A 25972-nucleotide genomic window follows, 5' to 3' on the forward strand; every position below is an offset into this window, starting at 1 on the left:
GTTCTTAACCTGAGGCAACACTTTAGCTAATGGGGCCTCCCGCTGCCGTCGCGCCGCCGGAGCACAATTTCTGTTCTCACCCTGAAGCAAAGTTCTTAACCTGAGGTAATATTTCTGGGTTAGCAGAGTCTGTAACCTGAAGCGTATGTAACCTGAGGTACCACTGTACTAGTAACGGAATATTAATGTTGCCTTGCTGAAACTATACAGCGGACTATAATGTTACGAGTGCTGGGGTTTTTTATTTATTTATAGAGCATGCAGTTTGCTAATGCATTGCAGTCATTGGCGACTGTTTGATATTTCTTTATCTCTGCTCTCACAAAATAACCACGTGTCACAAAATCAAGTAGCATGTCACCTAGCAACAGGAAGTGCAGTGCAGGAGCCAAGAAAAGTTCCAGGCTGGGCAGAAAGAAACAGCAAGCGGGGCATCAAGGAGGAGGCATGCATGCGTAAACTGGGTGTCTTAAGAGAAGAAAGGCCTCACAATCCAACAACACAGATGAAAACAACACCGTGGTGAGTATAGCAGGAATCCTTTAACAAGTGATGGGTGAGCTTTCCCAGGCTTGCTTAAAATTAGGACTTGGTTTAGACCGAGCCCAAATTAGCTCATTTTAAGAGCAAGTCCATCTGGAGCTCTCTTAAGCCACCCCCTTCTCATCCTCACCACAAATCTATGCTACTGACAATGAAAATGAAGATTTGCAGTAGCAACATTGACTAAGACCTAGGACAGGTATGAGAAACCTGTGGCCCTCCAGATATTGTTGGATTCCAACCATCAGCCCCAAGCCAATGTTTCTGGGGTGATAGAATTTGTAATCCAACAGCATTGGGAGAGCTGCAGGTTCCCCATCCCTTACCCTGTAATGTTGGAGGAACAGTGGACTGGACACCAGGATCCATGAGAATTATAATCTCCCAGGGTTTATTGCCCCTTTGTAAGGTCTTGGTGCTCAAATGCTGCTGAAGTGATGGAAGAAAGCCACAGCTGCAGCCTGTACCATTCTTGCTGCCTTCACCAGGTACCTTTCAGCAGGAAAGAAAGGGAGTTGGCTCCGGCAGCAGGGATGGAACAGATCACAGCTAAGCAATTTGGCCTTTGGGCTAAAAAATGTCCCGCATGGCACTTGTAATGCCCTGATCAAAGTTACTACTAGACCAGCAGCAGAACTACATACATTTGGCATACAAGATTGCAGTTAATGCCTTTTGGTAATGCCAGATGCAATCTTCACTGACTATAGAGAGAGCTTGATAATCTGTTCAAATCCTTAAAAAGCAAAGAAGCCTCTGTGGTGTGGCCAGAAAAACCCGTAATGCAGTGGTACCTTGGGTAAAGAACTTAATTTGTTCTGGAGGTTTGTTCTTAACCTGAAACTGTTCTTAACCTGAGGTACCACTTTAGCTAATGGGGTCTCCCGCTGCAGCACGATTTCTGTTCTCATCCTGAAGCAAAGTTCTTAACCCAAGGAACTATTTCTGGGATGGCAGAGTCTGTAACCTGAAGCATCTGTAACCTGAGGTACCACTGTATTTAAACCTGCACCACCTTATTCTACCCCCCCCCCCGATTTTTATACTATAATTTCAATAGTTCATAATTGTGGACATCAATCTACAGATAATTTCTGAGTACAGCAGTTCCATGCCACCACAGAATGCATCACTTCTCAGGTGTATGACATCATGTTTTACCCTTTTATTTCCAACCTACCTTACTCCAAAGGTCACCTGGGCTAGCTTTTGCATTACACTCTTCTTCACTTAAATTTCATTATTTCTAATGCTTACTGACAATGCATTAATCTATGTAAGGACCCTATATATGGTTTAGATGCTTTAACAGTACACCTAAACATGTCAAAGTGTACTTACCTTCCAAGTATTTTCAGCATGCAGCTTTCTACATAGAACCATCAGGTCAGCTGCTGTGCAAACAAATAGATGGACACATGTCTCGTATCAGAAATGGCAACATTAAGAAACCAAAGGAAGAGAATATTAGTCTCCCAGGATACTCCACTGTTCTCCAACTAAATGATTTCAAAGGGGACTGCAGCATGAAATTGCTGAACTGGAACTCATCAGGAAATATTGAATATATCAAGTTCATTATCCTGATGTAAGATAATGGTTTCCTGTCCCACCAGGGGTGTCAATTCATCCATCAATCCAAGGGATGACAGTCTCACCAGTCCCTGCTCTCATGCATGGTCACTTTGCATGCATTTTACTTAAAATTGCCATATCCTGTATTATTTACATTTCATTGTCCTTAGACCCCACTGTTTCCATCCATTCTTCTCTACACATGTGCAGACATGTATATGAAGAAGAAGAGAAGAGTTTGGATTTGATATCCTGCCTTTCACTCCCCTTAAGGAGTCTCAAAGCGGCTAACATTCTCCTTTCCCTTCCTCCCCCACAACAAACACTCTGTGAGGTGAGTGGGGCTGAGAGACTTCAAAGAAGTGTGACTGGCCCAAGGTCACCCCGCAGCTGCAGGTGGAGGAGCAGGTAATCGAACCCGGTTCCCCAGATTACGAGACTACCGCTCTTAACCACTACACCACACTGGCTCTCTAATACATGTATTAGAGGTGACGTGAGTTCAACAGCTAAAGTGCGAAACAACTGGTAATTCATTATAAGCACGGTCAGACTGTGTGCACATAATCCACAAGGCACAGTAAATGGGTGCAGTGGCTGGTTATTATGCACATGAGCCATTGGGCTCACAATACCCCTGATATATATGTCTGCACGTTCTCCAATGGAGGATAACACTCCTTCCATGTGAAGCAGACTCTAGCCTACGAAAGCTTTGTCTTAAAAAAAGTAGGATGAATATGATAGGACGAATGCACATTTGCAAATATGTGCATCATATGACATGGCACACTCCTTAGGGAGTTGTGATGGGTTGCGTGGAAGTTTTGTAAGCAACCTGGGTTGGCCTTTGCCTAGTGTTTGAAACTGCCCATGCTGAACCTAGTAAAAGCATGTGATACTCGACCAATGGGGTTGGTTGATACTTAGGTCCAGAACCCCAAATCATCCTCTTGTATCATAGGAGCCAACTCCTAGGAGCAGAGATCCCTTTCCCTCCCCCTCAATAAAATATTTGAGGGGGTCTGCCCCCCATATTTATGGGCATCGCCATTCAAAAGCGGTGTGACTGTGTGTGTTTGTGTGCTGGATCTTGTAATCGATTATGCAGGGTGGAGCTTCCTTGACACCCAGCCACCCCAATATTTCCTTCAAGTTGGCACCCCTGTTTCGAATCCAAAGGAAACCGCCTTTTGCGCGGGACTGATGGCTTTGCAACCTGACCCTCGTAGAGAAAGGAGGACGAGGATAGCGAGCGGTCTCTCTCTAATTTGCTTCCATTGCTGAAGAGCCCAAGAGTGGAGCGGAGTGTGGAGCGCGAGCCCCCTCCCTCCACCGGGCCCTGCAGGAAAGCGCCCCAAGCGGGGTCCCTCTGCCCGGCTTGTCTGGGTCTCGCATAGACACCCCGCCCGCGCGCGCAGAGAGTGGCTGGCAGGCAGGGCAGCGGCTGCGCTGAGCAGAGCCCGGGACGGCTGCCAGCCGCTGCTGCCTTCGTGTGTTGCGATGGCAGCAGCGGCAGCGGCAACCCCCTCATTCGACGAAAGGAACCTCTGAAGCCCGCCCGGCTCCCTCCACCATCCGTCCACTTGGCACACACGCGCGCGCGCATTCACTCGTACACGCAGAGATAGAGAGGCTCGCGCGCCCTCTCGCCTTCCCTCACGTTACGCGCTGCGCCCAACCTCAACTTGCCCTCCTCGTCAGGGAAGGGTGGGCTTCTGCTCGGCCAGAGCCGCTTCTCTTCGGGGCGACGCCCCCCCCCCACTCTCGGTGTGTCCGGGGGCGCGCGCGCTAGAGGTGGCGCGCGCGCGCTCCTCCCGCAGCCTCCTCCCCAGCTCCCTTTCCGTTCCGCCAGTCTCCGAGCGCCTCTGTTGCTGCTGCGCCCGCCTCGAAGTTTGGCCGGCAGCTGCGGCTCCTCAGGCAGCCGCCGCCGGCAGCGCCAGCAAGCAGCGCCGCTCTCTCGGAGCCGCCGCCGCCGCCGCCGAGCCCGCCTCTCTCGCTTAGCCTCCGCTTTGTTCCTCTCGCTCCCCCTCAGCCCCTGAAGAGCCGGACGCCCGCGCCGTTGCCGCGCGCCGCAGCATGCTGAAAGTCACCATGCCCTCGTCGTCGTCGTCTTCGTCGTCGCCCTCCTCCGCCCCCACCTCGTCCACCGCCGCCCCCGCCGCCTCTGCCCCGACCTCGGGCCGGGCCGGGGGCGCCCCTGCCGCCGCCGGCCCCACCGTCGTCCCGGACTACTGGATCGACGGCTCCAACAGAGACACCTTGGCCGACTATTACGACCTGGAGTCGGAGCTGGGACGGTGAGGAGGCGCGAGATTTGCGCGGGCGCCGCCGGGGAAGAGGAGGTGGCGGGGCGTGAGGGGAGGACAGCCATGCAGGGCTCTCGGGAGGGCAACATCCTGGGTGCTGCTGCTACTACTGGCGCGTCAGGGTGGCGGTGGCGGCGGCTGCCCCCTTATCACTAGGCAGGGTGGCGTTGGGGTGCCCAGGCTGAGGGAGGCGTTCCTGGACAAAGCGGGGCGGGGGGCGGCCAAGGGAGGGGAGGAGGAGCTGGTGGTGCAGCAGCAGCAGCAGCCGGGGGGCTTGTCGCCAGGCGAGGCAATGCAGGGGGCACAGCAGGGCCAGCGAAGTCCTGCGCGGTGCAAGGGATTGTGGGGGTGCGCGGAGAGGTCCAGGCAGAGAGAGACAGAGAGACAGATCGTGGTTCCGCAGCGAGGAGACATTCCTAGACAGCCGTGTGGGCGGCCAGCAGTCTCGCTTTAGAGCGGGGATGGGGAGGGGAAAGACGGCCAGGTGGCGCTGGCGACTGGAGAGTTAGGACCACAGGAGCCAACTCCGAGGGGCCGAGGATCCCTTCGATCCTCCCAATAAATGAAGGGTCTGCGGAGCCCCCTCCCAAGTTGATGAGCATTGCTATTCAAATAGTATGTGTCTTGTGATCAGTTATGCAGGGTGGGGCTTATCTCCCCCCCTTTTTAATTCAAGTTGGCACACCCCTGGTTAGGAAGGAGAAAGCGATGTGGCAGTTTCAGGGCTTGATCCCGGAAGGCAGAGGGGCATCCCGTCCCTTTGCGGGAGAGGGGGCAAGTTGGAGAGGAGAGAGTGGCCACTTATGGAAGAGAGGCAACTGCTTGGCGTCTTTCTCTTGCTGGTGTTGGGGAGCAGGGGTCAGACTGGGGCGAGTGTGCTGGGTTGGTGCCTCAGCGCTTCTGCTCAGCAGCCACACACCGCCAAAGATTTCTTCCTCTTCCCCACAAGTCTCCCCTCCTTCCTTCCCTCCCGCCCACCAACCCTCTTATATTGAGGGAAGAAAGCTGCAAACGGATCGAGCTGTTGCCCCTTGTTTCACCTGTGTAGGAGGCAGTGTTGAAAGATGCGCCATCTGTAGTGCTCTAATAGGAGATGGAAAATCTCTCTCTCTTTTTTCTTTTTTAACCCACATACAGATTTGGGTAATCAGCGTCGTTATTTTATCCATGTTAAACTTATTGTTATCGTATGGAGGCAAGTGACACTGAAAATGGAATTTAAATACTAGTTTGGATTTGTGGTTCTGTCAGTAGGTACTAGAGAGTGGGAATGAATCATTTAAAGCAGTTGAAAGGAAGAATAATAAAGAGATGCCCTGCTTCAAAGAAATGAACAGCCTAGCACTAATTATCTGGGAAGAGGCTAAGCTTGCAGCGTCGTCTTCTGAAACATGAAGAAATGTTTTGCAAATACCATCTCAAGAGCATTATTATTCTGGATAATTATTTAATGGTAACAGCTGTTGCATACTTATGACTTGACAGAACATTTGTGTTTGCGCGGATAAAGCATTTCCAAAAATTCTGTGGGGGTATGTGTGTCAACCTGCAATCTAAACAGGATGGGAGAAAGGTAGAAACCCACAGGGTTTTCTTTTGGAAAACAGAATTCATTTTAAGTCGGAAGATTCAAGTTGAATTTTTTTACAGGCGAAAAATGTTTAGAACATTTATCTAACTTTCTCCATCTCATCTGAAAGTAGCTTCCTCCTGAAGCAATATTTTATTTAATTGTGGAGAGTTTGTGAAAACACCAACCTTTGGTTTAGCTGGTGGGCCAGTATTTTAGTTGGCTAATGGTGGGGCGATAAGTGAGTGCAGCAGCTTCCCACTCAGATCTATGAGGTGGATGGTGCTGTCATGTGACAGCCCTTTCCACACACATTGATACAAGTGTAAAAGAAGTTTTCAGTGCCTTGTCTGTAAAGGCCAGATAAGGTGGGGTAAGAACATCAAGGAAGTCAATGAAGGGGAAAAGAAAAATATCAATTAATAGCTTGTTCCAGTGCTGAATAATCCCGGGGTAAATTTGGTAATATGCAACTGGAAATCTCAGCTGAAAACATTTATGTATTTTACAATTAAAATATTTTAAAACTACCCGCCATCTTTTCAGACCCCAGGGTGGTATACAATAGGCATTATTATAATACAGCCGTGTTCCATTGGTACGTGACACTTCACAGTCATCACGAAATCAAGTCACCAAAACTCCATTAACAGCGTGACCCTGTGTATGCTTACTCAGAAATAAGTTCCACTGTGTGCAGTGAAACTTACTTCCTCATAGGTTTATACAGTCATACCTCGGGTTACAGACGCTTCGGGTTGCGCGTTTTCGGGTTTTGCACCGTGCCGAATCCAGAAGTACTGGAACAGGTTACTTCTGGGTTTCAGTGCTCGCCTATGCGCAGAAAGTGCTAAATTGCACTTTGTGCATGCGCAGAAGCGCCAAATTGCAACCTGCGCGTGCGCAGACACGGTGCTGCAGGTTGCGAACACTGTGGGTTGCAAACGTGCCTCCCGCACGGGTCACATTCGCAACCCGAGCGTCCACTGTATAGGATTGCAGCATTAGTCATCCATGCAATTTCTAACTTTCTTATTCAATATGGGATGAAGAGCAAAGACCCTTCAGTGAGTTGCCATTTGACAAACTGCACCTATATCCCATCCCATCCGTACTCCTGAAACGTGTCTCATGGCATCTCAGTGCTATGAAGGACTGCCTTCTTCTTTTTGCTGCAGAATTAGATTCTAATGAAAGTAGCACTATGATGGCTGACTGGCATCTGCAGACACAGGGAAGTAGGAGCAATGGCAGAAGCAGAACTGGGAGAACAGAAGTCACTGGGTAGGAGCCAGTGGAGTTGAACAAGGTAGAAAAAGCCTGGATGAGCAGAGTGGGGGGGGGGGAATAGGTAAGCATCCACAAATATATATATATTAACTAGACTTTGCTAAAGCATAAAGTCAATCATATCTAAATACAAAACCATATCATGGGACAATTCCCATTCTCAGCGGCTTATATTGACTGGTGCCTTTTTATAACTTATTTTAGAAGTGCATGAAATAGTTACATTACGATATTGGACTATGTGTAGGTTAAAATAAACTTTAAGCATCCCTTCTTATGTGGGAGAGAGGACATACCTGCAAACATACATCATTTTATTTAAAACCATGCTCAAGGCGGCTTACAAGATAGAAACAAAACAATTCAAACACAACAAAAGTAGTCGTAAACAATAAATAAAACATGAAAAAAGCACACAGCCAAACTGAACACTTTCCACATAAATCATAATAAAGATACAAAATAAACGCACAAATTTAATATCAACAGCAGCAATAAAATCCTCTAAACAATACCCCCAACCTGAATCTGTTCAGCAGCTTCAGCGTTTGTAGCTGGAGTCAGTCATAGTCCCACTCTCCCAGACCAGGATTCACAGCCAAGTTGGAGAACAAGAGCAGAAACACACTTTGATTCCATATAAACTGTTAAAAACATGGAATAAAATAAATTTAAGACCAGATATTTGGTCGCATCTGTATTAAAGTCTTGTAATATGGGAAACTCTTTATAAATTGTTGCTATGGTAGTATCTAACACCAGATAGACTTAATAAAATCTATTCCAACATACAGTTTGAACGTTGAAAGTTTTCTGGCACCAGTGCGCACTAACCTCATTTGTGGCAGAAGTTTAAGAAGGCATATGATTTTTGGAGGCAAATAATATGTACCATGAAATAAGTGGTGTGGATTGCACTGGGACTTAGTCCAATGTTGCTTTTGTTTAAATACATTTTCCCACTGTCTGGGTGATAATGAAAGTTCTAACTCTTTATTCCAATCATCCCTTACTGTCTGTGTATTGAACTTTTGTATTGTTAATATATATCTATAAAAAGCAATTGCTGGCTTTTTATTTTTGAATGAGTTGTCCAATTGCTCCAATATCTCAGGTGTCTTGGAAGCTGAAAGGGCTGATGGACCAAACACACTTGGGTAGGAGATGTTGTAATTTAAGATATTGCCATTGGGCTGCATCTGATAGATGATATTTTTGTCTTAAAATAGCAAAAGTATAAAATTCATCTTCCCCATCTATCAGTTGGTCCAATGTCAAAACATCTGCTTTCATTCAATTTTTCCATATCACCATCTTTTTTTGCAGTTCTTAGTGTGGGGTTTCGCAACAGAGTAAGTTTAACATGTGGAAATGAGTCAAATTTGTTTTTATTAGCCAATATATTCCATATTAATTTTTCCCCAGAGTCACTTGAGACTTCAAATTTTTCAATCCTAGTATTGTCCAACCAACCAAAGGTGCTATGTACATATATTGTAGGGTTGCCCGCATCAGAAAATTAGGGCCAACAGTGGGATTCCAATATTTAGTGCTTGACTGCATGTAAGCTTAGTGATATAATTCCAAATTTGGGATTCCAAAACCACCTTCTTGAATTTGTAGCTGCATTCTCTGCAAGGATATTCTTGGTGTTGCTGATCCCCAAAGGCATTTCCTAAACAATGAGTTTATCTTTTGAAAATATGATTCAGATATAAAAACTGGAAGTCCTCTCAGGATATAAATGAATCTGGGAATAATATTCATTTTGAGAGCATTCACTCTTCCCCAAAGGGAATCTGTTTTTGTAAATAATGAATTATCCCCCCCCTTCTTGTTTTGTATTTATCTTAATCATTCTCTTAAAATAATAATAAAAAATAAAAAATGCCTACGTATGAAAATATAAAAGTGTTTTATATCAAGGAGAGTGCTTATAAAACAGTTCTACTCTTTCTCCCTATAAACAATCTGACAGTAAAAATTTTGTGCCATATTAAATCTGAACTGGCACAGTTACTTGACTTATTCATTCCAGAAGGTATTAAACTTTCATGGGTGAAGTTTCAAAGCTCTATAGCTCATATTTTAATGTTTTACATGGATTCATAATTTAGTCGTATATATCTGTAATATGGTGTTAATATTTAAAGCACACAGACTTCTGGGAATAGTGGTGAAGACATTAGAGTGTACATCTATCTCACACAGTTATGATGAAGTTATTTCTTGCTAGCAAAATCTCCTTTTACAAAACACTTTAGCAATATATTCTAGAAACGCCAGATACATAAAAAGTTCTGATTTATTTTGCTTTGGAGCTTATTGTTAAGCCAGTCATATCAGAGTTGAGTTGAACAATCCCAAGCAAGGTTTTGTTGAAATGTAAGTTGTTTTATACATGAGAATGCAATTTGCTTCTAAGGAAACCTACATTTCTGGAACTCCCTTCCCCCCCCCTTCTGTCCCCCCCTCCCATTTTAACCCTACTGACCGAGAGTGAGTGTTGTTGTATTTGAGTCCTGTTTCCTGTGGGTATTTGGGTGGTTACTATGAGAATAGGGTGCTGGCCTGATGCAGCTATTCTTATGATCTTAGTAGAAGCTCAAGTATGGTTTATTATTGGTGTCACCAGTTGTGTTTGAAGGACCAAAATGCTATCCCCCCCCCCAAACTCTGGTCACAAAACATGACCATCAATACATCAATGCTGCACACATCAGATCACAAAGTAGCAAAAGTAGGCAATAACAACAACATTGTGTTCTCCGGTAAGAATATTTGCCTGAAAACGAAACAAAAAAGCTGCAATTGACTCAGGAAGTAATTTACAAATCTTATTCACATGTAAGGATGCATAACGTTTACCTGGGATGAAGTGAGGATTACCTCTGACGTGTACAAGATTGCACTATAATTCACTTTCATCCTACCATTGTGGTCTCTGATGCCCCAGAAAGATAAGAGCATATGTGAGAGAGTGAAAGAGATAATGAGAACTTTCCCAGGATCTCAGCCAGGCAAAAGCTTTCATTTACTAGATATTCAGCTGAAGTTAAGCTAGAAGGTATGTGAGTTATCTGGGTAGCTTTTGTTCTCTTTCATGGATAAAGGCAAGATATAATAGATCAGGTGGCGCTGTGGGTTAAACCACAGAGCCTAGGACTTGCTGATCAGAAGGTCGGCGGTTCAAATCCCCATGACGGGGTGAGCTCCCGTTGCTCGGTCCCTGCTCCTGCCAACCTAGCAGTTCGAAAGGACCTCAAAGTGCAAGTAGATAAATAGGTACCGCTCTGGCGGGAAGGTAAACGGCGTTTCCGTGCGCTGCTCTGGTTCGCCAGAAGTGGCTTAGTCATGCTGACCACATGACCTGTACACCGGCTCCCTCAGCCAATAAAGCAAGATGAACGCCGCAACCCCAGAGTCGGTCACGACTGGACCTAATGGTCAGGGGTTCCTTTACCTTTACCTAGAATAAGTATAACAAATGTGCCTGCCACATGTTGTTGCAGTCCACCTCCCATCAATCCAAGCCTCCATGGACAATGGCCAGGGATGATGGGAGTTGTAGTCCCACAACAACTGGTGCTATGTTGTGGAATCCCTTCCCTGCTGAATTATGAGAGGCTCCCTTTAGTACTGGCATTCTGCCAGCTCTCAAAGACACCCTTAGTTGGACAAGCTTTCCCCTGAACTCGGAACTTCCTGATCTAATTGGTTTAATTGATTTTTAAACTGTTTTGCTTTTTAAGAGGCTTGTTTTGTTGTATATGTTATTTAAGCATATTTTTAATGTTCTGCTGAACTGATAATAATGGCCAAACACACTCTCATATCCACCTCAACCAGCTACGCCCACACATGCTATCCCCTTTTTTGGAATAGTCTAACATCTCGGCACAATGAAAATATCAGATTCTATATGTCTGACATTAAACCGGAAGTAACTGCAAAAGTGGCTGAGTTTTTATCAATAGTATCTCTAAGAGTGGTGAATGGCACTATTTAGTGGGAAGAAACTCCAATGAAAACCCTTGTTATTACATATTTTTACATGGCTGTTTATTTGTATATATTTTTAAAAATTTATACATGGATGTTTTATGATGGCCTATATTTGTAATGCCTAATAAAGGTTTGGTGTAGTAAGTAAATAAGTATAATTATAGGACAAGTCTGGTTTGTTCTTTTTCATGGCAATGGAAGTGTCTCAACTATGTTTCCCCACCCCCTTATATCTTAATTTGGAATTTAAACTCTTTTGCTTGACAATAGCCAGTCACTAGAATATAAAAGCTATATACACAACCTGGCTAGATAGGTAATTATTGTTCATTTTTCAGAATGAACCTTCTGACAAATTGAGACCTTTTTCTATTATTTTTTTGCAAAAAATTATCCATGACCCTATATTACAGCACCCTTTGCATACATCCGTGTTTGGGGAAAACACAAAGCTCTAATAATTCCTAATTTGAGAGCAGCAACACAATGCAATATAGTGTTTTGTTCAGGAGCGATAATCTTTTTCTACACAATTCCTGTGCTAACCAGCTCCCTGTATTGCAGTGTCTCATTTCATTCATTCATCTCATGCCCACACAGATGCATGCACTTGACCTGATTCATTACACGTGTGCTAAAAACAAAGGCAACTTGGCATCAGCTTGTGCGTGGTTCTTACAAGTTAAGTGAAGTTTGTATGCTTGGAAGTCTTGTCATAATGCTTACTATACATGTAGCAAATATTGTGTGAATTAGCCTCAAGTGCAGCAGAATGAGGTGGGGGGAGAGAATTGTATCAAGTGTGGAGGTAGGGGATGCCAAATACAATTTTTATACAATGTTAAAAAGGAACCACATGAGAAGGCTGGGTTACAATATCTAATGTATAGCCTACCGCTTTAGGAACCCATCACTTCATTCTGCTAACCTATGTAGATCCAGCCTCAGTCTTGTCTTAATATAAGCAATAGCAATGGACAGTAGTCTACAGTTTAAGAAAACCACGGTGCTTCTGCAGTTGATTATGAAACGGCAAAGAGCTGCTTTCAAATGGCACATGTAAATCATCTTTCAAACACTCAGTCTTTTGGATCATGGCCAAAGCTAACACCATCCACTTCAAAGAAGGTCTCTACCTTTTTCTAGACATAATGCAAATTCTCAAGATTAGAAGTTTTTCCTGTAAACTAGGATACCTCGGGTGCCATCATTGCAGCAATTCAACAACAAATTAATTTCCTTTTAGTTATCAGGTATTCATTCTCTTTCGTGTGTTACCTCTGAGTATTTGGGTCTCTAATCTGGGTTTCTAAAAATGAAGCAGCACTGAACAGTTTGTAAAAAGTATTAGCAGGGAAATGGAAGGCGAAGTACAATTGTTCCAAGACACCATTAGTATATCAGAGGCGGTTCTCTCACTTCCATGTGAGTTACTGCCTGTTTTTCTGCTGAGTTCAAGTTAGATATCTTCCATGCATATCTTTCAATACCTTGGTGGGTGTCATAGTTAAAAAATTCTTGATTTTTCCTATCCATGGTGCACAGTACAGCTATAAAAGAAAGAATTTGAATGGCCATAAGATAAGAATAGCTGTAGTCATTGTCGCTGTTTTATCATACTGTGCTTCCAGCTTGTACAAGATCTCCAGTACCTCTTGAAGGAGACTGTGAAACTGGGCCAGTGCTATCTGGGGAACCATAAATCTTGCAATATATTAAAAAGTGAATGAACAAGCCCTTAGAGATTGATCAGCATGAAATGCAATGCTAAATGGATGTTAATGGGCTATCCTTAACTCTTATTAGATTGAGCAACAATCTGCAGTGCAACAATTTAGTCTTTATGGTGCCACAAGACTCTTATTTGCTCAGCCTGAATGTGCATTGTGTACCTTTGTGCATATGGTTCACAACTTTGCTACCTGCTGAGAAAACCTTTATTTTGAAGTGGAGAGGGACCATAGAAGTTGAGCGTATGCTGTACATGCAGTAGGGTCCTGTTTGCACATCACCCCAATCTCTGAGCAGTGTGAGATTCCAGGGGGTTCCAGGTGCTTTACGCAGGGTTCATGCTCTCTTTTGGAAATGAGGCACAGTGGAGACTGTGGTGTATTTATGACCTATGGTTTATGCCTTGTGTGCCTCCTTCTGGCAACTCCTGGCCACTAAGCTGGTGCCAAACGTATTGTTCTGCTCTCCTTTGGACCACATCAGCGAGGCCAAGAGGGGGGTCTTGTCATCTGGGCAGCACAGGATCTCCATACACGCTGCTCAGACTTGTGCCCCAGGGAAGTCATTTTGGTGCTGCTAACACAGTGGTTTGACTTTACCACTGGAGGAGGTGCACTCCATTGTCTCTTGAGACAGATGGATGCCAACGACAGCAACACACATATATAACCTGAGCCTATAGTGTAGTTCACAGCATTGGCACCCCTAGAGGGACTTGTTTCTCCCATAGCCACAGCCTTGGATCCAAACAGACCTCAACCATTGCTCTCTAACATCTCTCTGACTCTCCTGCTTGCTGCATTGCTTCTCCTAGTCACATAACTTCCAACTCTAAAACCCTTCTTCCAACTCTGCCTTTGTCTTCAAAAACTAACCATGAGTTGAGGGGGCGCATGCTGTCTGACACAGAGCCCCTCCTCACCTTCACCCCAGGTGATTTTCTTATCAGGAAACTGGCCTGGCTTATGTTTTAGCATTTGCTGAATCCAGGGGTTCAGTGTGTGGCATCCAGAAGCTCATGACATGGGGCAGACAGGCACCCACAAACTCAGTCCCAAGTTCAGGCCCTCTCCTCCCCAATTTAAAGTATTAGGTAACAAAAAGACAGGAAAGACTCAAATGAACGTACCATATTTTTCCGTCTATAAGACTCCCCCTATTTTGGGGGTCTCAGATTTAAGAAGATGGCCTCGGCACTATCCGTGTATAAGATGCCCCCTAATTTTTGACATTATTTATTGGGGGGGGAACCTAGTCTTATACACAGAAAAATACACTACTTTCAGTCATTATGTTATTTGTTTAAATATTTATAGACCACACTTTCATATGAAACATTGCAAGGTAGTATACTACCTAAATATGCAATACTACAGTAAACATAATAAAAATGTCAAACACACCAGTAAAAGCTGGATAGCAAAACAAAACTAAGCAAAACTCTCAGGTTTGAACGGCCAGTCTGAATAATACAGTTTTTAAAAGACGTCTGAAAGAGAGTGGGGATGACTCTTGCCAAACCTCTGTTGGCAAGGAGCTCCACAGAGCAGGGCTTGTCAGTCCCTGGTCAAGGCCAGCCAGACTTCAGGAGTATGTGGGACTGCTGAAAATGCCCCATTGGAAGACCTCAGCAATACAGGTGAAGCATAAGAAGTCAGGTGGTCCTTAGACAATACTAGGCTGGGCTAGATGAACAGGTAGCATAAGAAAGCTTCTTCTGAACTGACTTCCCCTCTGAATCCTTTCAGTGCATGATAAAACATCACTGACTCAAAGCACATATGTTATTGAAGAGTCCTGCTGAAGTTCTGAGGTTCTAAACAATTACCCAAGGAAACTCACATTCTAGCAAAATGCTCTCCACCAGATGTCCAGCTCTACAATCAATGCACTTCGTTTTTCTTACGCACACGCTCATTTATAAAGCACGAACCTTCAGCCCAGCTTTCCATAGGAAAGAGGTCTTTCTTAACAGCAGCTGTAGCTAGAAAGGATGCTACCAAATCATCTTCTGCTCTATTGATAAAGGAGAAAGCCACATGCTGTCAAAGGCTGCGTAGATGAGGCAGACACCAAGTGATCCTGTGGCTTCTGACTGTGCCCACTCATTAAAGCCGGTGTCTGGACTCTCTGAAAGGGAAACTCCTATGTGAGCAATGTTAAGGAATTGCTCTTGTGGAAGGAAGCCCTTTCAAACGGGATGGCAACCTGAAAACACAGGTGTTTTGTCGGAAGGATTTTAGTTCAAGTGCAGTGAAATCTCTGAGAGTTTCCCCCCCTAACACCCCCTTCCCCATTGAATGGCAGTCTTCATTCCTGAATCGGGGGTGGGGGCTGTGAAGGCAAGTGTGCATAGCTATTAGTATCGTGAAAGAAAGCTACATAAGCAAAAGGTAAATGTAGCACGATTTGTCCCAGTTGTGGGGAATAAAATCTTGGAATGTTTGAATATTTAAATATTGAAGAAGTTGGATATGTGCAATCTGGAGAGGAGATGATTAAGAGGTGATATGATGACCATTTTCAAATACAGTCATACCTTGGAAGTTGAACGGAATCTGTTCTGGAAGCCAGTTTGACTTTCAAAATGTTCGGAAACCAAAGCACGGCTTCTGATTGGCTACAGGAAGCTGTGGAAGCCCAGTCTGACATTCGGGTTCCAAAGAACGTTCTCAAACCGGAACACTCACTTCCGGGTTTGCGGCGTTCGGAAGCCAAAACGTCCGAGTACCAAGGCGTTTGGGATCCAAGGTACGAATGTATTTGAAGAACTGTCACATAGATGTTGGAACACATTTGCTTTCTGCTGCCCCAGTGGGTTGATCTATAACTCAACACTCTTACCCAACCCTTGAACTCAGCGCACTTACCCTAAAAAATACTTTTTTTGGTGATACACACGTAGCCACCTTATGATACACAGCAATATTTTGTTGCAAATGATATTGTAACAATATAATTGTGAAGTGTCTAAAGAATCTAGGCCTGATGCAGTGCATATCAATAGACAGACCATGTCCATTGGGCTTTCATTCTAATTAGGCAAAACTAAAACTATAAGTATAACTAAGAGACTGAAAACTGGAGGAGGAACAGATGAACAGAAATAATTAGGCATAAGCTAGCTGACATAAAGATTTTTTTTTCCATTAAGGAATGATAAGGAGCATTTAAAGAAATGTTAAGAGACTAATTAAGTGAGTAAATTAGCTGGTAAATAGATGAGAGAAAGGAAGAAGCATGAAGTGGTGGGAAGGATACAGCATTTAGCAAAGTGAAACTAAAAATAAAAGTTAAGTCAGAACTAGAGAATGAAAGTGAATACGTGATCATTATATAAAAAAGGGTGGGTAATGGAATGCAAAACACAAACAAAAATCTTAAGGTGTGCATAAGGAAAAAGCAACTAAAAGAGCATAACGATTATCCAATCAGGATAAAATAAGAGAATGAGCCAAAGTGTGGGCAGAATAAACAGAAAGAAAAGAGCAAATGTTAGCAATATTTGACAAGTGAACACAGTGAAAGTTAGGAAATGATGAAATCTGAGAAGAAGAAAATATAACAAAATAAGACCAAGTTCCCTTGGTTGAAGAAAAGAAAAGAAAAGAGGAGGTAGACTTCAGAAATACAGCCAAAACTAGAAAAAATAGAAATGAACAGACAGTGGAAAAGAAATGCAAACAAGGAGCAAGTGTGAGCAGGGGTGAGTGGGGGATACCGCTAGATTCAAAGCATGGCGTGCAAAAGTGAATAAAAGACAGGAAAGTTTAAAAGAATCAAGAAGAGCAAGAAAATATTGAAGTGACAAACGTGAGACCAGTTGATGTGGATGTTTTTGTTTTTCAATAATGGATTTTCCTTTTTCCATACAATATGCAGCTAGGAAAATAAGTTAGGTTTCCAAAGTTATTCATAAGATTTAATGACAGTTCGGTCTTACTGTTTTATTGCACTCATGGTTAAAAAACATATACACTTGTTGTATCTGTGAGGATGAAGGGCAGCCTAAAAGCATTCTTATTAAATGGATAAATGAAATAAAAATGTGTCTAAACCATTGTACTAGGAATGCGGGTGGCGCTGTGGGTAAAACCTCAGTGCCTAGGACTTGCCGATCGTATGGTCGGCGGTTCGAATCCCCGCGGCGGGGTGAGCTCCCATCGTTCGGTCCCAGCTCCTGCCCACCTAGCAGTTTGAAAGCACCCTTAAGTGCAAGTAGATAAATAGGTACCGCTTTATAGCGGGAAGGTAAACGGCGTTTCCGTGTGCTGCGCTGGTGCTGGCTCACCAGAGCAGCTTCGTCACGCTGGCTATGTGACCCGGAAGTGTCTTCGGACAGCGCCAGCTCACGGCCTCTTGAGCGAGATGAGCACGCAACCCTAGAGTCGGACACGACTGGCCCGTACGGGCAGGGGTACCTTTACCTTTTTAAACCATTGTACTATGTGGCCTAAAAATTATCGCAATAAACAGTAGAAAACATAGGAAAATGCCTTATGCTGAGGAGGAGCTTTGGTCTATTCTAGCTCATTATTGCATAAACTGGCAGCAACTGCCCAGGGTTTCATGAATGAGTCTTTTCTGACTGGGGATTGAACTGGGAACCTTCTGCATCCAAGGCAGATGTTCTGTCTTTGAGCTATGGGCCTTCCTACCATGCACCTTGACTTGCAAAGGGAGTCTTCATCGGTTGCTCTGCCTCAGCCAGCAAAATAAATTGGGCAAACGTGATACTGTAGTACCAAAACCTAGGCAGGCATTTGTGCACCATAAGGTCCTACTGAAGCAAATGGGTCTTCAAGAGATGCTGAAAGCTTATCACCATGCCAGTGGTAAATTATGGGAGAGGACATTCCACAAAACCCCGCAGAAAACAGGCCATTTGGTTGCTGAATTTCAGATTTCCCTATGTTGTGGGACAACCAGAATTCAGGGTATCAGCCGCTGAACTTAGCACATGGACAGATTCATGCTGGAGGAATGCTCCTTCAAAAATGCAGGTGTCAAGTTGTTTAGGGCTTTGTAAGTCATTACTGGTGTACCTTGAGTATACTTGAAGGACGTTACATGTACTGAAATCAGGAGGTTCAAGACACCATCCAACCACATCCAAAATATGGCACAATTCAAGAACCCAGTTAAATGGATTGATTCTATGGTATGAAGTTGATTTATGACGATGACATGAACTATGGCAAGTCTCTGTCAGTACCTATCTACTAAGAAGTCAATCCCAATTGGACTTCCAGGTAAGTCTGTATAAGATTGTAAATGCAGCCTATTTTTCCTGCGTTATTTAAGATTTTGTATGTAGTCTTTGATACCTGATATTCTGTAAACTCATTTAAAAATGTTTCTACCTTCCCCCTATCTTTTATATTTAACTTATAACTAAAATAAGAGAGAGAGAATAGTGGATGTGTGTAACATGGTGTACTTTTTCAAGGCACATTCCAATAACCCTTGTAGCACACTATGGTCCATGAGACTAACTCTGTTGTGCAATCTTTGTAATCTTCCCTGGGGCATCTCAATGGCCATGTGAGATATTTAGTTCTGGTTCACATTATCCTTTTTTGTGTGGTCCAGCATGATACTTAGAATCATAGAGTTGGAAGGGACCACAAGGGTCATCTAGTCCAACCCCCTGCAATGCAGGAATCTTTTGCCCAACATGGGCAACCCTTGAACCCATGACCCCTGAGATTAAGAACCTCATGCTCTACCGACTGGCCTATCCCAGTTCTTCTAGTGTCTTTTTGTTTTAACTTCTATTTCTATGTGTGTTTCCAAAAAACTGAAAACACACTTTTGTTAACATCCTCTTTTATGCTGGTGAGTTAAACGGGTATCTCTTGTAATTGCTACTGCTGGTATTATTATTATTTATATATAACATGCTATATTTAAATCAGAACAAACCCTTCTGTGCCCAGCATTGCAACTGTTAGGTAGACCATATGTTAATGAGAACATTTCATTGTAAGTAAACAGTTTATTGCATTTGAAAATAACCAGCCAGGCTCAAAAAGACTTTCACCAACAGCACAGGCTTGTATGATGTGTAGAAATCACCACTCAATTACATTTACTTTATGTATTATTATTTTTAAATAACTGACACAATGGCCACATTCACACATAAAGCTAAGCCAAGTTGCGTGGTTTGTTTAACCCACAATGTGCACAATCACACAGCTCAAATGCTCTTATTTTGCTCTTTCTTTTGTCTAGCAAGGAGCAACAAACCATGAGCCTTGACGTAGTGTGATGTCCAAACCATTGCACTTTGTTTTTTATTAATCACTGCCCATCTCAAAACCACATGTCATTAAAAATATAGTAGTGCTAACAGCATTTATACCAATGGAGACTGCAAAACTCTTCCATCCTTCTAAAAAAATGTCAGAGTTTCTGTGGTCTGAGAGAAGATAGAAGGACCACAGAGGAAATTCAGAAAGGCTGTAATTGCATGATGGTGTTGTATGGATGTCTTGCAAAAAGTGAGTGAACAAACCACAGCAATTTCTCGGTGAGCTTCTATTGTGGAAGCACCGTTTCAGCCTTGAAAGTAATGTGTACTAAGAAAACGATATTATACTAATGGATGGTTTTGATTTCTGAATCTGCCCAAGCCTCGCGTGAAAAGAGAGCCAACTGCAATTTTCAGTAGTGTTTATCAGTGCTTTTGCTGATTTTATAGTTCTGCTGTGTGCTTCTGCTTTTATTTTTCTAAGATGAAAGATAAATTGGTAAGAATTGCTATTTAAACACAAGCATTTTTAAATAGGCAGTGAAGTTAGAGGACCTGCAGGTGTGTGGTGCAGAAAGCAGATAAATTCTTTAAAATAGTTTCATGGAGGTGGTTTTGAGTAGGCTGGGTAGCAATAAAGGTCTAGGAATTGTATACTGTGAAGTGTAGCAGTATTTATTTACCTGTCATTCAAAACCCTCATCCTTCTGCTATACTTAGAAACATGCCCATGTAGCCCACTGGTGGGTGTGCCCACATCTTTCTTTTAATAAAGAATGACTACATAAGGTGTTTGAACTTTTAAATCTTCTCATTCCTGAGATAATCTTCAAAACACATCGCCAATTGCCAATGCAGATTACATAAACCTGGTACAGGAGCCTTGCAATAATGTTTAGGGCTCATGAGATGGTGGGAACAGGGAGGTTATAGGATGGGGTAGGTAAGAGAATATATTTTCCCCCTTTCCCACTAGCCTTGAAACCTTCGTCAGCCAAGCAGGTGTTTATGAAGTGATGCTAACTGGTGAGGTAGATATGTCAGTCTGCATTTCTTAGTGCAGAAAATACACATCCAATGTGTAGAGATCTTTCCTATTCTAATTAATTCAAGAGGGTTCTGGAAGCTTCTCTTGGTGAAAGAAACAAGCAGAAGGTTCATGGCATTTGGGTTATTCCTTCAGAGAAGCTGAGTACAGCTGGCTTAAACTGGCTCTCTTATCTCTTTCTGTCAAGGCCATGCCGACTATAAAAGTAGGGCCAGAAGAAGCCTGGGTTTCAGTTTCTTTTTCTATCTCTTTTCCTTCTGGTGTGGTGTTCTGTACATAGTATGCTTAGTGTTAAGGTTTGGACTTATTATAACTTATTGTAAGTTTAAGTTAAGTCTGCTGCAACTGGATTTTTTTTGGACTGTGCCAGTTGTGAATGTACAGTGGTACCTCGTATTAAGAACTTAATTCGTTCTGGAGGTCCGTTCTTAACCTGAAACTGTTCTTAACCCGAGGTACCACTTTAGCTAATGGGGACTCCCGCCACCAAGCAATTTCTGTTCTCATCCTGAAGTGAAATTCTTAACCCAAGGTAGTATTTCTGGGTTAGCGGAGTCTGTAACCTGAAGCGTCTGTAACTCGAGGTACCATTGTATTGGATTCGTGACCATTTGCCTCTGTAGCAGTAAAGCTCTGCTGCATGAAATATAATTGCCCCTGGTCTATTTTTTGGGAATCCCGCAACAGATTTAAGTTGTTACTCTGCTAACTATACGTTGGAATCTGCTCTGGATCAACACTGAGTAGAATTTCAATGACAGGATAAGCACCAGGGCAACAGTTCTTGATAAAGTAGAGGCTAGGTGATGAAATGTAAAAGTTTAAGCCACATAGGTCTCCACAAGGTCACTGGCCAATTTAATTTGAGGAAGATGAACTGACTAGGAGTATATTCACATTACCGTGGACTATGCTTTCAGTGCACTCGCACATGACATTAGCCACAATCCATATTGATTCTCCCATTTCTTCACCAGCACTCCTGTTGGGTGTGATTTTTTTCCTCCAACGAGCTTCAATCCAACTAGAAAACTGGATTTGAAGTTAGAGGTAATGTGAACATATCTTAACAGCCGCTGTGCATGTGCAGATGAGCACCCATGCACAGTGGCGAAGCTGCATGCTCTGGCACTGGGGGGCGGAGAGCAGGTGGGGGCGTGGCTGGTGCATGTCCTGGGGCTATGGTGCGCGTCCTGGGGGCGTGGCACATCACCCCGTGGGGTGTGGCATGCATCCTGGGGGCGTGGCTCCCGGCATGGTGGGGGCGTGTGCGGTGCCTGTCTGGGGGCGGCTGCGATGGTACCCCCCTCCCTGATGGTGCGGGGGCGGTGTGCTCCTCCCGCCCTCTGTTCCTCCGCCAGTGCCCATGCACAGATGACAGCTTCATGAGTAGAACTTCTAAGGGGGTTACAGGATCGGGAAACCCGAAGCATCCTGTGCATCAGGTGAAGGCCTCCTCACCCCTTATCTGATGTGAGAACCCTGCAAATGCGGTTCGAAATAGGGGGTGACCATGCCGCATTTTAAGCTGCTAATGTGAACAAATGCTAAGCAGGAGTTAAACTCATCTCAAGTTATGCAAGATCCTTTTATCTTCAAGTTGGGATATGACCATTTTAAAGTTTAAAAAGGTTTCTGTTCGTGAAGGAGTGGCAGTCTATATACATCAGTACAGTGGTACCTCGGGTTACATACGCTTCAGGTTACAGACTCCGCTAACCCTGAAATATTACCTCGGGTTAAGAACTTTGCTTCAGGATGAGAACAGAAATCGTGCTCCGGGGGCACGGCGGCAGCGGGAGGCCCCATTAGCTAAAGTGGTGCTTCAGGTTAAGAACAGTTTCAGGTTAAGAACAGACCTCCGAAACGAATTAAGTACTTAACCCAAGGTACCACTGTAGTGCTTTAGAACTTGAGCTCCAAAAAGAAGAAAAAGAAAAAGAAAAAAAGGCCATCTGTCCCAGTATTACAACATCACCCCTTGTAAAACCTGGCAATAATTCTTGGCAAAGGGATATTGTTTAAATATTTGATTTTCCAGGAGGAATAACAAGCATTAAGGAACATTCAGAACTGTGGAAGGAACAGTGGTTTGCAGCAGGTAGCCACTCGGTTTTGCCATTTAGCATTTTAGTTTCTGGTTTGATTAATTATTTACTCATTTGTTTTATCTCTATGGCACTTCATATTCATGCGTATCCCCAAAGGGTTTACAACCAATCAGAAGCAACAGCATAAAACATACTGGAACATCATTGTTACAGCACACACACACACACACACACAATCACAATTACAATGCCTGGGCCAATTAAAGCTGACCAAACAAGTCATATACTGTAATATTAATAAAGTGATGCAATGGGAATTTATGCCTGTAAACATGACATGGTGAGAATTTCATTGAACATGCACGTGGCACAGAGACTAAAATTTAATATGCAAGGAAATCCATTTTGATCATGAAACACAAGCAGAAAGGGGTACCAGGAAATCACATGCATTAAATAAAGGCCATGGTAACCATCTGTTCATAATAATTGAATTGCTACTGAATATAAACTAAAAAGGAAGGGAAGAAATTGAGTATAATAGACAGCATTTCCAGTTTTCCATCAGAAATACAAACAGAATCTTCTCCAGATTTAATCCTTTTGTCTTTTATGTCTAAAGAGTATAAATCATTTGTTGTGCATATTTTTTATTAAATTTTCTGTTTTACAATTTGGAATATTCATTTAAACAACCTTAAAATGTCAACAACTTTCCTTCTTCTCTTTCCATGGTTCATTTTGCATATATAAATCCCTGCATATTTTACATAAACTAAACCATTCAGTAATCCATTATTGCATCCGTCAAAACTTGTTTACACTGTTGAATTTATCTTAATGCTTCAACGTTAAGAGTATAAGTCATTTTTCTTCCTCAAAGATTTTGCTTAAGACCAAGAACAAAAGCTGTGAAGAAGATACACTTCTTGACAGAAAGTCATCTGATGTAATCCCAGACTATTTGTATTAAAGTGGATTTTAGTGGAACGTTTAAATGTTACAAAACAAAATAAAGATATTTATTTAAAAATTAATGCTAATAATGTTATAATGTTGGAAGGCTATGTGAGCTTACTCACCTAACCTTTGTATACTTCTTACAGTATAGTTATTAAGATTCTAACATACAAATTAGGGAGAATGTGATGAACCCTAAAACCCACGAAACATCATTGATGTGGCTCCACAATGAGATATGCGCAATTCTTACCACATGGCTAATTCTGGTCACTAGCAGGCATAGTCCTATGCAAACTTACCTAAGATTGAATTCCACATAATAAAATAGAACTGACTTCTGAGTAGACACACATAGGATTTTGCTGCAAGCTGATATGTCAAAAGCTGACCCATATAATATCACTAATTACCTTAAATCTCAGCTCTTTGAGTCATAGTAAGATTCATAATCTCACTTTTCAAAGTAATATATGAATTGCACACTGGAATCAATAGATGAAGCATGCATGAGTTCTTTATATAATCTAGGTCATGGTACTATGAGCACAACTCTGCCCTCACTTTAGCATATTTTGAAATGCTTGGGGTCAAGAGTCTGTGGCGGGGGTGGTGGTGGGGAAACTAGAGTGCTTTAATATTTGATTGAGTTAAATAAGAATGGGCACTGCTCCACTGCAGCACTTTGCACTAATGTAGCTCTGGCATAAAGATGGACAGTTAAACAAGCCATATTTATTGGCTGCTGACTCTATTTGAAGCTTCGGAGGAATATACAGTGATACCTCGGGTTAAGAACTTAATTCGTTCTGGAGGTCTGTTTTTAACCTGAAACTGTATTTAACCTATGTCTCAGCTCAGTGCGGCAGGAAAAGTGGCCATAATCTATCCAGAAGCCCACATTTCTTCACACTTACTAAGCTTAGTTTTGGCTTAGCAAACCAGACTCAATATGCCACTTTTAAACCTGAAAGCATTTTTCTGCAGTTTTGGTTTGAAAGTTGGAGGAAGCATGGAGGAAACTCAGGTTCATGATCTGCGATTGCCCATTTATATATATGATGGATTTGTCAGCACTCTGGTCACTGTTGCCTTTAATCTCACAGCAGATTGTGGGCACCATTTAAATTCAGAACCCTCTCCCTATTTGATGTTGTGACACGTGGCTCTGTATGTCTACGACATACAAGGTGACGGCACCTCACACTGGGGGTGGCAGCTGACCTCTCCAACATAAATGTGTCTCAGCTTATCTGGAATTCTGGGGCTATAACGATAAATCGCCTCATCAATACAAAGGAATTCCTAAATACAGTGGTACCTCTGGTTACGTACTTAATTTGTTCTGGAGGTCCGTTCTTAACCTGAAGCACCACTTTCGCTATTGTGGCCTCCTGCTGCCGCTGTGCCACCGGAGCATGATTTCTGTTCTCATCCTGAAGCAAAGTTCTTAACCCGAGGTACTATTTCTGGGTTAGTGGAGTCTGTAACCTGAAGCATCTGTAACCTGAAGTGTATGCAACCCGAGGTACCACTGTATAGGAAAGAGAGCATTACAGTGGTACCTCAGGTTAAGTACTTAATTCGTTCTGGAGGTCCGTACTTAACCTGAAACTGTTCTTAACCTGAAGCACCACTTTAGCTAATGGGGCCTCCTGCTGCTGCTGCGCCACCGGAGCACGGTTCCTGTTCTCATCCTGAAGCAAAGTTCTTAACCTGAAGCACTATTTCTGGGTTAGCAGAGTCTAACCTGAAGCGTCTGTAACATGAAGTGTATGTAACCCGAGGTACCACTGTAGTATCTTGATATGTGAATCTATGAGGAAGCGACTGATTACCCTTGCATGCTGATATGTGTGTGGGGGTGTTAATAAAAAAGAATAGCAGCAGGCGTGCAGAGTTCTGCCCCCCCATTGGGGGTGCCCCACGCATGTGTGTGATACCTGACACGGCGAGCGCTTGACATTACAGGCATGAAGGGGCCCGATGGAGCCCTTTGCGCCCTGCAAAAGGGCCCCCAGAATGTCCTCTCCCTAGAGGCTCAAGTGGCTACAACACTTTTGTCATTTGACACCGTGTGAAAACTCTTGTGTTCACCTTGGCTTTTTATAACTAATTAGGAGTTTTGACCCTGCCACAAGCTAGGAGTTTGGTTTGTGGCTCCTTGTGGCTCCATGTGGGATTTTATCTGCTTTTATAAATGGTACTAAATTCAGTTTAACTGCAACACTGTTCTACTATTTATTGTATTGCGACCTGCTGTGGAATCATATGGTGAAAGTTGAGCTAGAAATTGCCTTACGAGTATACGGAATATTATTTACTAGCAGTAAATATTACTATTATTAATAATTAAATATTATTTTAAAAATATAAATAAATAATTTATGGGACAAGCGTTTGACACCTAAAAAGCGGCTGTGTGTGTGTGTTTATAATGCAGAACATGCTAATTATCTCTTGTTTTATCTCCCCCGTTACTGAAAGTCTATACAACAATAGCTTTCCTAACCTTTCTATGGCAATTCAAAGCAAAATTATTAACTTTGACCTCCCCTCCCTCTCTTGGGCTATTCCTTTCCATGTGCAGATGCATCATACCTGCCATTCACACCTGCTTGCCCACTGAGAGCA

At 43.2% G+C, this 25972-nt stretch overlaps 1 protein-coding gene across 3 annotated transcripts in view; it reads left to right on the forward strand.

The window, feature by feature from the left end:
* The first annotated feature begins 400 nt into the window (after positions 1-400).
* Positions 401-25972, forward strand: part of CAMK4 (calcium/calmodulin dependent protein kinase IV) — an 84205-nt gene continuing 58633 nt past the window's right edge. Inside the window, exons 1-2 of one of the 3 annotated variants that reach the window (XM_053407663.1) lie at positions 433-522; positions 4154-4418. In XM_053407663.1, coding sequence (XP_053263638.1) covers positions 4198-4418 — 221 coding nt within the window. In that variant the 5' untranslated portion in view covers positions 433-522; positions 4154-4197. Of the gene's footprint in view, positions 523-3991; positions 4419-25972 lie in introns of those variants that run through there. The other 2 variants (XM_053407667.1, XM_053407664.1) reach the window with 2 other exon arrangements.

Source organism: Podarcis raffonei, chromosome 11 (genome assembly GCF_027172205.1).
Source record: "Podarcis raffonei isolate rPodRaf1 chromosome 11, rPodRaf1.pri, whole genome shotgun sequence".
Lineage (NCBI taxonomy): Eukaryota > Metazoa > Chordata > Lepidosauria > Squamata > Lacertidae > Podarcis > Podarcis raffonei.